The following is an 18,490-nucleotide window of genomic DNA, read 5'->3' on the forward strand; positions in this document are numbered from 1 at the left end:
ACTAATATTTACATAAAAATCCTAACCAGATGAAAAAACTCAATATTTGAAATAGAGCAATAGCATAAGGAAAATTGGATTTAAATTCTGTGAATTAAAATTTACAACAAATTTATTTTTCGACAAAGATCACAAAAATTAAAAATATTTTCCTTATTCCATGGAGTTTCAATGAATGGCTCAGATCCTCAGAGGAAATGTAGTTAGCAAAATAATATTCATTGGTAGTCTATAAATTTTTCTGGTTAGTACATGAATTGAAAACTAAAATTTTCAAAGAAAACATATTTGTCTGAAAGTTGATAAGCTGCTGAAACGATATATTAAAAGGGGTTCAGGTTTGATAAAGAAAAATGAAAAATATTGGTACAATCTAAAGACAATAAAAAAATTGGATATTCAAATATATATATATATATATATATATATATATATATATATATATATATATATATATATATACTGGCAAAAACCAAAAACAACTCGATTACCGAAATGTTAATCCTGTTGCTTAATATTTGAGTCAATTCACATGGCTTAAATTTTTATTGATATATGCACATTACAATTGGTTAATTGATTTTAAATATATTAAACCTTTGGAGTAATCTCTTCTAATGTGTGTGTGTAATAAGAAACATGTTTTTAATTTTTGTATTCCTTGTCAAAATATAAATTTAGTGTAAATTTTAATTTACAGAATATAAATCAAATTTTCCTTATATACAATTTTTATATATTTATTTATGCATTTATATACAAATAAATACACATTGGTCCTTATTATAGAGTGGAAGATTATTGTTGTTGTTGTTGTTGTTGATGATGATGATGATGATGATGATGATGATGACGACGACGACGACGACGACGACGACGACGACGACGACGACGAGGAGGAGGAGGAGGAGGAGGAGGAGGAGAAGAAGAAGAAGAATGGTTGGTTTATTATCACACATAGAAAAAAGCTGAGTATGGAGTAGATTGTAAGAGTTATCTTTCCTTTACTAGTTTTTCTCTTTTCATTTGAATTCAATTTAACAACTTAAAAAATAAAACAAAATAATTTTAATTGCTTATCTGTAGGATTCCTCCTGCAAAATAACATGCAAACGTCTGGTGATGCCTGTAGCCAATTCCTTAATTGTATGCCCCCAAAGACTCAAGTATAAATTCTAGTAGTGAGAAATATTATAAAAAAGGGAGATAATCTGAATATGATTGGATGCAAAATTTTTAGATGCCCAGTGTTCCACTGCACCATTGTTCTCCCCTTCTGCAAGTCTACCTTCCCCTGTTTTATCCAGTGCATGGTATATATGTTCAGCCTCTATCCCATCAACGAAATGTTGTATCCCTCGGCTTCTTTACAAGTATTTTAATGGTAGATGCTCCGCCAAACTACAAGCCCTTGTATCCCCTCAATGTAAATACCTCCAACAAGCCCAACAAGCAGCAAAATCCCACCCCTACACAGTAGATATCCCTAAATGCCAGGAAGCCTTTTACTCTAGTAGTTTCTTCCATATAATTGCTAGATTTTGGAATTCCCTCTCGGGTTCCTGCTTCCCTGAATGTACTGACAGGAAAAAGTTCAAATGTAATGTAAACAGACGTCTTGCTGCTCGACTCCCTACATAGTATCTCTGCAATTTATGTCCCAGACAAAAGCCCCCTACATAAAAGTGGCACTGTGTCTTATTTGGGGTGAAAATACAATAAGAAAAAAGTCATTGTTCTTGCAGGAATAGTCTTTCATTGAACATTTTAGGTTGTGGGAGTTTATGTAAATTAAAAGTGTCAGAAACAAACAAACAAAAATAATGGCTTACCATACTTAACTTCAGGAGAAGGACTGTTTGGAATTCGAAATGGAATTGTCCCAACTGTGATTGGGAAGTCAATATGAAGGACATCTCCTGTCTTTTCCATGCGAAGAAAAACCTGAAATAGAAAACGTTTTACTTAGTTACCATTTGAAATACACTGACATCAATGAGAAACAAACTAGTTTCTCTAATACTATTTATGTACAGATAGCGTGGCTAAATGGTTAATGACACAGACTGAAACCCATATAGTGCCAAGTTTCAATTCAGTCAGTTCCACAGAAACACTTTCATGAAACCTACACCTGAAATACAACATTCAAAGTACTTCCTTCTCTGGAAATATGACATTGAAAGTTCTTTCTTCTCTGGAAATATGACATTGAAAGTTGTTCCTTCTCTGGAAATATTTTTCTCATATCAGTCATAATTTTAATAACAATAAAATCATTGTGTGCAAGTGCAAACGTACAGTTGTCAGATAAATAGTGTATGAGACATGATATATATGCGTGTGTCCAGTGAAGGGGGCTGCATCAGAAGTCCTGATTTGTTTGTAAAGCATGAAGGCTTTAAAGAATGCATTGTTTTTGCAGCCAACAACTGATATAAGCAGGTTTTGCTCCATGACTCAGCAATTCTGAGCATAAAAAAATGTTTCTGAAAGTCATGGGAGCTGGTACTGTTTTCTGGCTTTGTAGACATGTGTCATGTTGCAAACAAAGGAAATAAATAAAAACCCGGGCCAACATTTTTTTTTTTTTTTTTTTAATAAAAGTTTTTATTACCGTTACTTTGCCATCTCAACACCACTTAAAAGTCTCTTGTCATCGTCCATCTTGCCCGGGGTACACTTTTTTCTCCCATCTCACACTGGCATTAGCCAACCATTTCTAACCTGTGACTTTACATGCCTATTTTCTTCAACACTGCACTTTGTTTCTCTCACCACGTGATGCATTTTCCCTCCTTTTTTTCCTTTTTTCTTCTCATGTACACTTCCTAATTTGCATATGCATGTTTTTTGGCTACTGCTGCTGCTGTAAATCTTTTCACAAGCCAGCTATCCTTTGCTGCTGCTGATATTTTCCCATGTGCTCATATGTACTTTGTTACACAAGTCCATGCGTGCTAGAAACATGGTAATCAAGATGTTCAAGGTTGTTTTGTCGGGACGGACGAGTAATAATTTTATGGCTGTTTATCAAATCAGTGCCTAATCTCAGATGCTGGAGCTTCAAGGTGTACTTCTGCAATTTAAAGCCCGTTTTTCCATGAGACTCATTCGGAAACCGCCGAATTATACCAAACGAATGGAAGTCAATAAAAAAAAAAAAACGAACACAAAAGAAAGAAAATAAAACAATCTAGTGTAATAATTTCATAAATTTTACTGTTTTATTTATTTTTTTCATGGCAACTGTTTTTTTTTTTTGGGGGGGGGGAATAATAAAAGTTTTATTCCTCTGAATTAGTGAACAAATATATTTTTTGTTTTGTTTGTGGGAAAGTTATTTTGGTATTTTTTTTACAACCTGCACCAGCGTAGTATAAACACCCCCAACCTCCCCATGTTAAGAACGGCGGCTTTCGAGGTTGTGGGTGTTTATTCTGGATGCCGTTTTAATATGGGGAGATTGGGGGTGTTTATTCCAAAAGCCGTTCTTAACATGAGGAAGTTGGGGGTGTTTATACTGGAATTATTCATTTTCCACAAGAGTTCTGCTTGAAGAAGTAAAATGATATTTTGCCTTTTCTTTTCTTTTCTTTTTAAACACTTTCTTTTCCTTTCTTTTTTTTTAAACATTTTCTTTTCTTTTCTTTTTAAACATTTTCTTTTCTTTTCTTTTTTTTTAAACATTTTCTTTTCTTTTCTTTTTAAACATTTTCTTTTCCTTTCTTTTTTTTTTTAAACATTTTCTTTTCTTTTCTTTTTAAACATTTTCTTTTCATTTCTTTTTTTTTTAAACATTTTCTTTTCTTTTTAAACATTTTCTTTTCTTTTCTTTTTAAACATTTTCTTTTCTTTTCTTTTTTTTTTAAAACATTTTCTTTTCTTTTCTTTTTAAACATTTTCTTTTCCTTTCTTTTTATCTTCCTTTTCTTCCAATTTTTATCGTCTGCTCACTTGCGTCTCTTTTTGCTCAGTTGATAATAATGCAACAGTTTCCGTCATTCGCCAGTCGTTGCCGAGCGAGACTCACGGAAAACGGGTTTTAAACTGCAGAATTACCCTTCAATGACTTCAAACCCCAGGAAACAAAGCATTCAGGGTAAGGCAGGTATTTGAGGGAAGGTATTAGCTTGGTTGCATATTTTTACTCATGCCAAAAAGCTTAATAAGACGAGAACATCACTGATTCCCTAATAAATAGAAATAAAATCAAATAAAATATGTATTAGATTAGATTTGACGCCAAAACAACGCATTATTACAAAATAAACAGATATTTATTTTGTTTTAAGTTTATATTTAAATTTGTTTGAAATTTATATTGAAATTTATAAATATATAAATTTCAATATAAATTTCAAACAAAATAAATATCTGTTTATTTTGTAATAATGCGTTGTTTTGGCTTCAACGTATCTTATACATATTTTATTTTATTCCAATTCAATCAACGCTTCTATCAAGGAACACAAATCCTAACGAGAAATAAAATCATTCTGACTTAATTAAACAAAGATGGCTTAATTTCAACAGTATTTTCTCTTTGTCTATTGGGATATGAAGGAAGGTAAAGTAAATGGAATTTAAGAAATCAAAGCCAAGTGTTGCAAATAACAAATATGAAAATGTAAAACATTAGCAGATGTTTCTTTTATATCATATATAAAATTCAAACAGTTGGATTTTCCAAGTTAGACCTAAACAGCAATGCATCTCCCAAATCGATATTTATTTCTGATCGGCTAAGGAGGACAAGAAAGTGAAAAAAAAAAGTGATGCCTTTGCTGTTGTGCCTATCGCCAAACTGGAAGTGACGTAGGTTTAAATTAAGGCTAGACAATTGAAAAGAGGCGATGACTTTTGAAAATATCAGCAAAAAACGCGATCTCTTCCTATAGAAAAGTGCCAAAAGGAATTAATGTTTTTGGCCAATTTTGCGATATTTCCGAAAGGTCGAGCTTCAAAATGATACCGATCTCGTGAAAATCCGTCGCCTCTGTCGAAAGTTTTGTGAGATATGATGATTGCAGCGTCTTGTCAAACGAGTGCCACTCCCTCAGACATTTAAAATCCATGAGCCCAAATGCCTGAGGGAGTATCTATACAAAGATGATGTTACAGAGTCTTAGCTTTGTACGACAGCTAAGTCTCTCTCTCGGTTCAAAATGTTGAGATCCAGCAACAAGCAAGAGCAAGATAGCCAGCAACAAATTAAACTGCAGACCAGCTTAATGCGGGTACTGGTCTCCCGCTTTATGGTTTTTTAAATCAGAGATTTGCTTCTCCTAGAAAGGTTGCCTTCACCACGGCTTATGGGAGCCCTCTCCACCCCAAAAGAGATATACAAACATACATACATTCATACATTTATACATACATTTAAACATACAGGTGAGATTTATATTATAGATGAAACATATTATGAAGAAATGCCCGTTTTATTAAATATTAAACTTCTGAATAAAGAATGATAAAGAAATAATTCATAAATGATTCTTTTATAACATAGAATTGAAGGCCATTTTGGTTATTTGATAACTATTTTTTTTGTTTGAAAAATCTTTCTATAAAAATATAAACGTGTTTATGCATGTAATATTGTGGATCTACCTCTTTCCTTTCAGTAAGAATGAATTAATATACAGCGTGTTTTAAAAATAATTTTTTTTTTCTTAACAAAACTCAATTTTCGCTAAATACAGGTGAGATTTATATTATAGATGAAACATATCAAACATTTCTTTGAAAATTATTTTCATTAAATAGTTAATTTCATACCTTATCGTTTTTCGTAATTTTTGGATATGTTCATTACTAGCAGTGTCAGATGTCGCCATTAAAAATGAATGATAAAAATTTGAATAATTAGACTCACTATCTTTCGAACTACTTGAAAAATGTAATTTAAATCCTAATTTTTTTTCAATAAAAGGAGCAAAGACCAAATTTTAAAATAGGTTTAATAGAAAAATATGCAATATTTTTTTTAATCGGTTTTCTTTAAAAAATAATTTCAAGAAATTCAACGAATTTTAACTTATTCCAAATATAAGAATATATAAATTCAAAAAATCACTTACCTATAAAAAATAATAATCAATGGGTGCTTCCATTCTTCATTTGTAAGAATTTGTCCATATTTATATTTTATATTTCATGTACTTTTTAAATAAAATAATTTTTTAAGCGAGGATTCAAAAAGACCATGATTTTAAATTGTAATATCAGATGTTCACACAGAGTTGTCTCTCTTTCTTCCAGTTGAAAAATACGAAATCTTAAAGGTGTACTGGTGTGTGAAAAAAGCTAATTTATTTTTAGTTGTCTTACCTCCCCTTTGAATTTCTGACGTGTTTGCTGTCAACAACCAACTTAATTAGTCAATTATGGGTCACCGTATTTGAAAAATGATCATATTTCACTCATCAGTTGAATAATTTTAAACACAAACCTGCCAACAAATTTTCCATTTTTTTAATTCTTCTAAAGAATTACATGAGTTTTTGATTTAAAATATTTTATGTCTTCTTTATGCAATAAATTGTTTTTTTTTTAAATATAAAAAAAGAACATTGAATGAAATAGAAAAAATTGATGTAGGTGTCCGATTTTTACTGGACAATATTTTCAAAATATGAGGTTTCACTTAAAAAAAAATCAACATGCTTTTTTAAAAAAGGGTTTTAAACTTTTGACTTCATAGGTAAATTTGCACATAACTATTCTTTTGTTTTTGTTTTAAATTGGATTATTTTAGTTATTGATATTTCATCTTCAATTTGTGATATATAAACCTTAGGTAAGAAAATTATTTTCATTTTAATAAGGGGGGGGTGAATTTAAAAAAAACGTTTGTCTGGAATATTATATTGGGTTTATTGGAAAGAGCATAAAATTTCACATTAAACCTGAAAATATCTTAAAAATTGAACCAATAGAAAAACTTTGATAGATTTTCAAATTGAAAAAATTGAAAAAAATTTAACTCCTAAAATTCAATTCATTTCATTGTGTAGAAAAATAGCTGCATGAGCACACGCATGCACTTTGTAAACACTTTTTTTTAAAAATAACATTTCTATTATTTTTTTAAAAACTTTAATATTTTATTTTGGAAGTATATTCCATAAAGAAATTAAACAATCCACTGAATTTTGTATATTTTATTCACAGTTTTGTGTTAAGGGTGTCAAAAATTCCCAAAAAATTCTGACACACCTAGTTCATTACTGCGACAAGACAATTAAGTAGATATCATTGATTTTACTTGAAATTCTATATTTTGATTTTAGAATTTCGGTATTATAACAAAGAAGAACCAATATATATTTTTTAAAAATCTTTTCTCTACATTAATAACATTATGTAACTACTTTGCATGTTTCGGAGTACATGTGAGTGTGTTTGTTTTTTTATTTAAAAAAAATATGATAAATGAAAAATATTAACAAGGGCAAAACTGACCGCAGATAAATGGTAGCAAAGAGTCTACAAACGCAACACGTAATTTTCAGCATTCATACCGCTGTGTTACGTTGTGGGGTACACATTTATAATAGAAGTGATAGAGGGAGCAATTTTTATGAGAGTGGAGTTGAGAGACAGATGTGAAGAGAAGTGTTTTAATGCAAGTTCTTTAAACAGGAAGGAGATGCATTATCAAAAAGGGAGACACAGTCAACCTCTGGAAGGGGGCTTTTAATACAAAGTTCTTTATACCAGACAATGAAACAAACCTTGCGGTTGAAAGACGAACAAAGACAAAATGCTTACATAACAAATACAAGACGTTTATTCATCCAGCTGATGATTGGAATCTGATGCCGGCTACATTCCTACATTATCGTTGTCATGACTCACAGTCCTCCATTTTGCTGCCCCTCATCTTTCCCTTTTTTTGGAGGGGACAACTTGTGACCCTTCACTGCTGACACCGGTGCTTTCTAGTGTTGGGACAATTAATCGGAATCGGGAATCGGAAAAATTGGAAGATTTGTGGGTATTGGAATTGGTAGCGGAATCGGAAAATTTGATGCCTATTTTCCGGTGCCAAAACGATTCTTTTAATTGTCTTTTTTTTTTCGATTTTGTTTAAAGTAAAATCTTCCATTGCTGGTAATAATGATAAAATAATAAATATTTATTGATTTTAAAATACTAATCAAGCTAAAATCGATAGACTATCATCCCCAAATGTAATTTTGACGTTTAGGAAAATATCTACATATTTAACATTTGTGTTTTTACGAAAATCAGGGGAAATAACAATCTTATAGTTAAATAATTAGAGATTTATAAAGAATCGGAATTGATAATTGTATTGGAATCGGGAATTTAGTGCAGAATTGGTAATTGTATCGGAATCAGGAAAAATATTGGAATTGTCCCATCACTAGAGCTTTCCTTTTCACTTTCTAGTGGGTGACTGCCATGAGGGTTTAGCTGCTACCGCCTCCACCTTTCTCTCCTCAACGTTTTTTCCTTTATTCCATTTCCACATTGGGACTTTGATCAATTTCTTACTTTTCTATTTCATCGGTATTTTGGACTTATTCAATTCTTCTGTATTTTTAAACATTTACTGCATTCTCCTTCCACCCCAAGCTTCACGCTAATCCTGTATTATTCTTTCTTTCTGTTTTCAGTTTTTACCTTCTTCATTTTTCAATAAACCTGTTGATTTAACGATAAACTGTCTTCAGAGTTTTGATTTTCGAGAGGTGTTTATACTTTCCGTTGTAAGACTTCAAATACTCTAGACAACGGAGCATGTGGTCTTTATGGGACAAACAGTCGTCTTTTCTTGACCCTCTTCACTTCCTAAGGAGTTTCTGTCACTCTTTCCAGTCTGTTCCACCGGACTGCTTCTTTCTTCCCAACTCACTTGGACTCTCTGATTGACTGTTTGACTGCTGCCTGAATCTAACCTAAGTGTATAAATTAAATCTAACCTTCTTTGTGATGTCAGAATGTGAAACTCATGCATGGGCACATGCACCTGCTTCCAACACGTCTCCTGGCAACACAAGTTCCAGATTTTCTCTGTGGACATTCTTTAATTCCATTGTTCCATTATTCCTACTTCGATCCAACTCAACCAACACAACTTTCTGTTGGTCCTGGATATGACCTTAAACTATATCCAGTGGTGAGGCCCCAGCTTGCAGGCTTTGGGGAGTGTGGTGCCACCCTTTAATTACCATTGCTCCCAGGTCCACTCTGATCCAGAGTGGTAGTACCTGTTAGGGTCCTAACTATGGGTTAAATAGAAACCGACTTGAAAACAACAAATATATTCTATTAAAAAATTTTTCTTCAAAATCTTTGGATTCGGCATTAAATAACCCAAAAAGGGTTGATATGCCGTAAAACAAAAACAACCAAACCAACCAACCAACCAACCAACCAACAACTTTCTGCTTACCACATTCTTTTGTTGCATTAAGTTGTTTCTAATTTGCATTCTTCACTACAATGGATAATTTACTGCATTCCTGGAATCGTATCTAACTAACAAAAATGTAATGATTTTCACTTTTAATAACTGCGTTAGATGTCAGAATTTTACTTCAATAATAATATTCGATCCTAATTGTTTCGTTTCTAACTAAAAACCGGGAGCGTTCCTCCTCAATACACAACACCTGCTGAACCATTTAATGTTACTGCAATAATGTAAATTCGACATCTAATATACTCCAGACTTATGGAATGTACAACACTGAATCAAATGTTAACGTTTTCAAAAGTTTTTTTGCAAAGATGCTGGCACAACATTGAACTCTTTCCCTTTCCTTCTTTTTCACTCTGTTATATTTCACACCAAGCTTTTATGAAAACGCTTGCAGATATATCAGACACCTCTGTTACATTTGTATAAGACTTTTGGGATCAATTAGGATTTAAGGATCCTAGCAGATGTGTAACATAGTACGGACACGCGTATGCAAATACATGCAAAATGATGTCACTAAAAAAGGAAAGACTATAGAAAAAAGAAAAATCGATCACATTAGAGATATGGAGCACGTTCGAGATCACGTGAGAGGTGTGAATAATGTTCAAGATCATGTGGGTGACATCACACAATAAGGAAATAAATGCCGTTATTACAAAGAAAAAGTGAGTTGAAGTTATCTCCTATTCTTTGTCTACTTTGTGACTGAATCTGCATGCAATGCATTTGGTCAACACCAGTTTGATCTTAACCTTCGTACATGTACATAGCATTCTATAAACAAGCATAAAAAAAAAATCAAGGTATTTGTTTTTTCGTCAGCAAGATTTATTTTTTAATGTAGGATGTATTTTTTTTTTTTGAATTTATAAAACTTTTTAATAAAACTATTTAAACAAAACTTTTTAATAAACAAACGGGGGATGATTCTTTTAATTGGTACTGAGCAAAAGCTGTTCCACTTGTTTCTCCAGTCTGCTGGAGGCCCTAAACCATACTTGATCTGACTTTTATAATAAAGTAGTAAAAATTTCAGGGATGATTATTGCCTTTGAAAACATGAAGAAAATCATATGCATGTATATATTCAAATCCAAAACAATCTTTTAACTTCTTTAACTTAAAACATTAATATTGAATTTTATAAAATTTCGCATCAAGATACAAATGAAATTTATTAACAATTTTTTGGAATCGAATGTCCAAATGAAATTGATTACTTTATTTAAGAAAAAAATGTTTCATTTTTTTAGGATAATCAACTAGTGCCACTCAAATTCCAGTGAAGGCCAATGGTTGTTGCCATCGAGAAGTCAATGGTAAAGGGCTGTTGCAATAATGCAAATTCTTTTGTAAAAGTTATCAAAAAAGGTGGAAACATAAAGTCAAGGTGATTCCCATTGTAATTGGAATGTTTGGAACCATAATAAAAAGCTACCATAAATGGCTTAATCAGATTAACAAGACAATTTCTTCTCCAATTTTGCAAAAGATTAGCCTGTTAGGAACAGCAAAAGTATTAAGGTACAGTTTGAATGTCTGATGTCAAAAGAATTGACCTGATGTTCAGGAGAAAAAAATTCAGCTAAAAACATCCAAAAGTTAAGACTACTATGAAATAATAATAATAATAATAATAATAATAATAATAATAATAATAATAATAATAATAATAATAATAATAATAATAATTACTCTGTGGACAAAGAGACGAAACAATAAGCCACATAATAAGTGAATGCAGCAAACTAGCTCCAATAGAATATAAGAATAGACATGATCAAGTGGGGAAAGCAGTATACTTGGAATTATGCAAACAACAAAACCTTGAACACCCAGACAAATGGTACAAGCACAAACTGGCAGCAGTACTTGAAAATGAAAGTCACAAATTCTATAGAACATGGATATACAAACAGATAAACCTATCCAAGCAAGGAGACCAGATGTCATATTAGTTAACAAGAAGGAAAAGACCTACCATATTGTAAAATTTGCTGTTCCAGCAGACCACAGAGTGACGATCAAGGAAACGGAGAAGCGGAGCAAATACACGGAATTGGCTAGAGAGCTCAAAGGGACATGGAATATGAAAAAGTCAAGATAACACCACTAATAGTAGGAGTGCTAGGAACAATTCCAAAAATCTTTGAAAAGAGAATGAGAGGGATTGGAATTAGAGGTATAGCTGAGAAGATTCAACGGATAACAATAATGAAAACTACTGAAATATTAAGGAAAACCGTTGAATGCAGATATTAACATACAGGAGCTACAGGCACAATTTGGAAATACAGAAAATGTTACAGATGTAAAACACAAAAGACCATCACATGAAATCATGAAAGTTGAATCTATATAATTGTAAGTTATCCCCTGCGCCTCTACATTCCCCCATTTTTTTTTTTTTTTTTTTTTTTTGTGTCACCAAAAACTGACACCACACTGAATAAGCAAAGAGAATCAAGTAGGATGGAAAGACCGAATAGCGAAAGTACTAGCCAGACCTCCACTAGATGAGTGCAAAGAGGACTGGGATCTTGGGGAGATTTATTGCCACCCAAATTCCAGTGAAGACCAACCGTCGCTGCCAACAAGAAATCAATCATAAGCGGCTGTTGCGATAACACAAACTCATCTGCAAAGGTTATCGAAAGTGGTGAAGAGTACTGGAAATCTGAGGAGACTTGTTGTCACTCAGACTCCAGATAATACCACAAGTTGTTCTCAAAGAGAAATCTTTGAAGATGGCTTTTGTGAGTACTCCTAGTGATTAAAATAATAATAATAATAATAATAATATCAAACATGAAGAAAATCAATGTAATGCTTATAATTGTAGAAGCACTAGGAACGGTCCCAAAGAACTTGAAAAATAACTTGGAGAAATTGGAATCAAGAGGAAGATTGAGACTATACAACAGCCAGTAATGCTGAAAGCAATGGCAATCTTAAGGAAAACCCTAAGATGTGAATACTAATGCACATAAACTACATTCACTAATCGGCCACATGGAAACTGCAACCGAAGTAAAACAAAAAATAGAGGAACACAGCATAGAACCAAGAAAACTGAAACTGTATGATCATAAGTTATCCCCCCCCCCATCCCCCAAAAGTGCTAGTATTAACTGGCACCACACCAACAGACAAGAAGATTCAAGAAGGATGAAAAGACCGAGGAGAGAAAGCATTAACCAAACCTCTATTGGATGAGTGGGAGGAGGACTGGGACCTTGGAGAGGCTTATTGCCGTCCAAATTTTAGTGATGAACAATGATCATTGCCAGCGAGAAGTCAATGGCAAGTGACTGTTTTTGATGATGCAAATTCATCTGCAAAGGTTATTTAAAGGGATGAAGAATACTGTAAATCTGTGGAGACTTTTTATCACACAGACTCCAGGGAATACCACCAGTTGTTGTCTGTGAGTAACCTATGATGATAACCTGTGTGAAAACTCCTAGTGAGTAGAATAATAATAATAATAATAATAATAATAATGATAATGATAATAATAATAAATAATAAGGAAACTCTTAGAAACAAAATTATACAATAGCAATCTAATTTATTGAAATTGAAAAAAATCTGTTTGAAACGACTTGTGTGTAAAAATAAAAAAACATGATTTTTGTTTGCAATGTAGGGCATACTCACTTTTAATGTATAATATATTTCCACATTTTGACAAACATTTATCAGCGTTGGCGGCATAACGGGGACTTGCAGTTGTTGGACAAGCTCGTCTATTCTTGTAGTCGTGTAGGGAGTCACATGGGGACCCTCAACTTCAAATACTTTATGTGACGTGTCTTTGTTCAAACCCAAAACACCTTTGTTGATGAAGAAAACCACGTACTAGAAAATGAAAATAGATAAACAAAACTTTAAAAATGAAAAAAAAATTATTGATTTAAAATTTTTGTATTTCTGACGAAAAAAATGATTGACAAAATAAAATACCTGAAAAGGTGGTTATATATGTAAAGGTAAATAAAAAAATTTGTTTTAAAGAAGAAAAAAAGTCAAGCATGCGGGGTCCTCCTCCACGAGTGAATAAGCCTGGAAAGAGAATTTTGAGAGTGACCAAGATATAAAAGAGTACTGCTATGTCAAGGAATGTGTAGTCTGTGAAGGTGAAACACCTTGTGCGATGCATGTTATGCAAAAACGCTTTGTTTTCTTTTGTGCTAGTGATGGGACGATTCCAATATTTTTTCTGATTCCGATACAATTACTGATTCCGTGCTAAATTCCTGATTCTGATATAATTACCGATGCAAATTCCAATTCTTTATAAATCTCTAATTATTTAACTATAAGATTGTTATTTTCCCCGATTTTCGTAAATACACATGTTAAATATGCAGTTCATTTCCTAAACATTAAAATACACTTGTAGAGGATGATCTATCGATTTTAGCTTTGCTTGTATTTTAAAATCAATGAATATTTATTATTTTATCATTATTACCAGCAATGGAATATTTTGCTTTAAACAAAATCAAATAAAAAAGACAATCAAAAGAATCGTTTTGGCATCGGAAAATAGATTTCAATTTTTCTGATTCCGATTCCAATAACCCCAAATCTTCCGATTTTTCCGATTCCGATTAATAGGCTCAACACTACTTTGTGCGCATTATCATGATATGCTGAAGGTTGTAAGAAACATTTATGTTATGATTGTGATGAATCAACAAAAGAAGGAAAACTTGCCACGCGCAGGTGGAATCCTTGGACCGAATGCTGTAAATTTGTCATTGATCGAAATGACAGTTTTGACATTGGGTATGTCGATCATGATGAAGTTGTATGTTGGGAATGTTGACTGCAGTGAGCAAATTTATGTCTGTGATTAATGTGAAAAATTGAATTTGAAAGGTTCTGAATAAAAAAATTTGCTTTCACCATGACTAATGTTTGTGCAAAATTTCCAAAAAATTCAAGGAGTGGTTATTGAAAAAAGTGTGAACTAACAAACAGACAAATAATTTGAAGGCCTTTCAGATCATTAAAGTATCATTCATATTTTTTCTGTAATATTTTCACTCATGTCGACCGAAAAATGACCTTCTTTGGTCAACCGAAAGGGAATTGTCTTCCATCATGATAATGCTCGTTCTCACCCAGCACTACTGACTAAAGATCTTCTAGGAGAATTTGGTTGGGAAATTTTACTTCATCTTGCATATTTTTCTGACCTAACTTCTTTGGATTATCTTTTATTTTGAGGATTACAAAACCATTTAGATGTTTTTAGGTCAACATCATCACAAAATGAGATTGAACATTAGTTAGATTAATATTTCACATCAGAACCTAAATAATTTTACAAACCATGCATGTATGCTCAGAACGAGCTTTGTCATACAAGGATCGTTCCAAAAGTAAAGCCTCCTATTTTTTTTTTCTGACTCAAAACGTTGAAGAGCTACAAAGATGGGAGTGGTACCATTAAAATTAGCGACCTTTTGTGCTCCAGAATTTATTTTTCTACATAGTACCATTCTCAATGCACTTTTTGCCAGGAATTCAAGGATGCATCTATGTTTCTGATGCATGTCCGTGACAGGGGTTGCTTTCTTAGAGTCTCACACCATTAATATCTCCAACAGAGAGATGAAACTTTCAGGTCATGAATGTTCAGTCATCATACTATAATAATGCAATTCAAAATCCTCTTTGATACATTTGGATGAAATATATAAATAGGACGCATTACTTTTGGAATGGCCTCGTAATAAAAAAAAAAAATATTTGCATTTTATTTATGGTTTCCAAGGTTTTTTTCTTACTTTCAAATTTAGATTATTTAAAAATGTGGAAAATATGCACTTCAGGTGCATAAATTATTTGATTTGCATAAAACCATAAAGAACTTCTTTTTTTTTTTTTTTTTTTGATAAAGCACATTATTAGACCCAAAGACCTAAATAAAATCATAAAAAGCTTCATTTTTATTATTTTTTATAATTTTTTATTACACTTAATGGACAATATGTAATGGTGGCCATGTTTTTTTTTTAAATTTGAACTAATTAAAAAAAACATGGCCACCATTGCATATTGATGCGTTGTAGAAAAATAAAATGTCTTTCTTTCTTTTTCATAATGCTAAATTCAGGTGAGCTTGGTGTGATGTAGGACAGAGGGGGGGGTTGCGAACGGCTCACAAGTCAGGCACGTATCTCTGCCGTCTCTGTTCTTCAAGTCTCACTGTCAACAAATTAACTGTCTTATTTATATAAATCCGTCTGGCTTTCTCAGCACCTGGGTGTCAACGATTTTAACCTGTGACCCCATCAACGAGTACATCCACCTCTGTTGCCGTTGACAGTTCTCACCTCCGTTCCCCCCCCCCCCCCGCACAACGCACTCTGTGACAATATAACATTTTACTATTTTCCATTGAGTCTAATAAAAAATTATAAAGAATAATAAAAATGAAGCTTTTTATGGTTTTATTGAAGTCTTTGGGTCCAATAATGTGCTTTATCAAAATAAAAAAAAAGAAAAGCCTTTTACCAAAAATGTTTTCAAAGAATTCTTTTTCAAAAATGATGACTCAGATTTTTATTTATTTCCTTTGTTTGCTTGTAACGTTACATTACTAATAATCATGGTTGCTTGCTTGTTTGCACATTGGATGTTTTAGATAGTATAAAACTACTTAGAACCATTCGACCGTTTGTTTTAATTGTTTTAAATAGAAATTTACTGTTGACTTTTTTTAATGTTGCTAAATTTATATATTACTATTACTGTAACATACTGCACATGAGAGCATTTTTTTTTTAAATTCAATTTTCACCCCAAACAAAGCAAGTGCCACTTTGAAGTAGGGGGCTACTATTGGGGACATAATTTGCAGGGGCATTATGAAGGGAGATGAGTAGAAAGATGTTTGTTCACATTACACTTGAACTTCTGCATATCAGTACAGTTGGGAAAGCAGTATCCCGGAAGGGAGTTCCAAAGTCTTGCAGTTCTGGGGAAGAAACTATTGCAGTAAAAGGCTTTCTTACATATAGGGATCTCTACTGTAAAGAGGTGGGACTTAGTTGCTTGTCGGGTTTGTTGGGAGTAGTCACGTCGAGGAGGTACAAGTGCTTGTAGTTTGTCAGAGCATTCACCATTAAAGTACTTGTAGAACAGGCATAAGGATACAACATTTCGTCAATGGGACAGAGACTGAAGCCAAGATAACAGTTCAGGACCTATCAGATTGGCGACTCTCTTTTGAACCCTGTCCAGAAGTAAGAGACAAGCAGCAGATGCACCAGCCCAAATGTGACAACAGTACTCCATACATGGGCGAATGGCGGCCTTATAGAGGTACAGGATACTTTGAGGCATAAGTAATTTTCTACCACGGTAGAGAGATCTCACCTTCTTTGCAGCAGCCTTGGCAATGCTCTCAATGTATATATATTCCAGTTCATGTTCCCTGTAAACGTTAGGCCGAGGAGTTTAAAGGAAGTTCTTTCAGGCAGTGTGTTCTTGGCCATTGCTATTAGAAAATATCAGCAGCAATAAAGGATGGCTGGCTTGCAAAAAAATTAGCAGCAGCAGTAGCCGAAAAATGCACATATGCAAATTAGGGACTGTGCATGAGAAGAAGGCAAAAAGGAGAGAAAAATAACATACACTACGTGTTCGGGGAAGAAGTAAAATGCGCGTTGAAAAAAAATGGACATGTAAAGTCAAGAATGAGAATGGGCCAGCTGTGGTTGGCATGCGGTTGGAGGAAGGAGAAAAGGAACTAGGTTAGATGGACATGTGGCAGAGAGAGACTTTTTAAGTGGTGTCAAGACGGGGAAAGTAACGGTAATAAAAAAAAAATGCGGACCCGGATTTTTTAAAAATTGATTTATTAATTTATTTATTAATTTATTAATTTATTTATTAATTGATTTATTAATTTATTAATTAATTTATTAATTTATTTATCTATTAATTTATTTATTTTCTTTCGTTTTTTGTAAAGTTACATTACTAATAACCATGGTTGCTTGCTTGTTTGCACATTGGATGTTTTAGATGGTCGGAAGTGTTGTGAATAAGATGAGAAGCAGTGGGAGGGGAAATGGTGGGAGGGTGAATAATAGCAATAGCAGCTCTCCCTCCTCTAAAATTCAACCATTCCTTGTCACGGTAGGAGCTGTATAACATGGTAGTGTCAGAGATACCCAACTGGCAGGGTTCCGGTGAAAATCCCAGAGGAGTTAACATCAGGATCTGTTGTTTTCTGGTCATCTGCGTGTCTGTGGCAAGCAAGAACATGTCAGATGCAAAACTGCAAATCTATGGAAGTGAGGATAACAACATTGCAACTGTACATGTATAACTACCATTCCTTTGTGTGTTCCAGGCCAAACCTTCCCCAACTTTGTATGCAACTGCTTTGCCTTGCTGCTTTGTGCGTTGCAGGTCTAACAGTCAATGAAGAGGATTATATGCAATTTAGGAAATCTTGAGGTACAATCGTCTTGGACTCTGTGTAGAATACTGGTTCAGCAGCAGCAGCATCAAGTGGTAAACAGACGGTTTTATGGATCTTGCATCACCAACCTGAATGTTTTGCTTGGAAGCAACTGGGAAGTGACTGTGGATACGTAGACTGGCAACCTGCGTGTGCAAAGTTTGAATCCAGTTCGCTCCACAGAAACACTTTCACTTATGAATTTTAGCGACCTTTCTAGAAAGAATTCTAACTAGAGAGATATCAGAGAAACAAATGGCAGCAATAATCATCTGATTTATTCGAAATGAATGAATGGATAACGCTCAACAATAATGACATTATTGCTTATTATTTGCTTGAGAATAGCAGGAAAAAAAAAGAAAAGAAAGCAAGACAAGGAGAGAAAGAGTATGATGCAAATAAATAAATGACATAAATAAAAAAGAAAAGGAAAACTAGAAAATTTCAGAGCATTATAAAACAGTAATATAAGGTTTAGGGTTAGGCGTAGGAGTGTGCAGGTGGGGAGGAGGAGGAGGAGGAGGATCATCATCATCATC

General features: G+C 33.2%; 1 protein-coding gene across 2 annotated transcripts in view; it reads right to left on the minus strand.

Annotated features, from left to right (window-relative positions):
• The window catches only part of LOC145280034 (arrestin domain-containing protein 3-like), a 141,355-nt gene that overhangs the window by 4,172 nt on the left and 118,693 nt on the right, over window positions 1–18,490 (minus strand). For both annotated transcript variants that reach the window (XM_080131695.1, XM_080131696.1), the window contains 2 exons: window positions 13,121–13,321; window positions 1,833–1,944 (listed from right to left, as the gene is read on the minus strand). In XM_080131695.1, coding sequence (XP_079987821.1) covers window positions 1,833–1,944; window positions 13,121–13,321 — 313 coding nt within the window. The remainder of the gene's footprint in view (window positions 1–1,832; window positions 1,945–13,120; window positions 13,322–18,490) is intronic.

This window comes from Euprymna scolopes, chromosome 7 (genome assembly GCF_053919585.1).
Source record: "Euprymna scolopes isolate OS-2025 chromosome 7, ASM5391958v1, whole genome shotgun sequence".
In the NCBI taxonomy this organism is placed as follows: Eukaryota; Metazoa; Mollusca; class Cephalopoda; order Sepiida; family Sepiolidae; genus Euprymna; species Euprymna scolopes.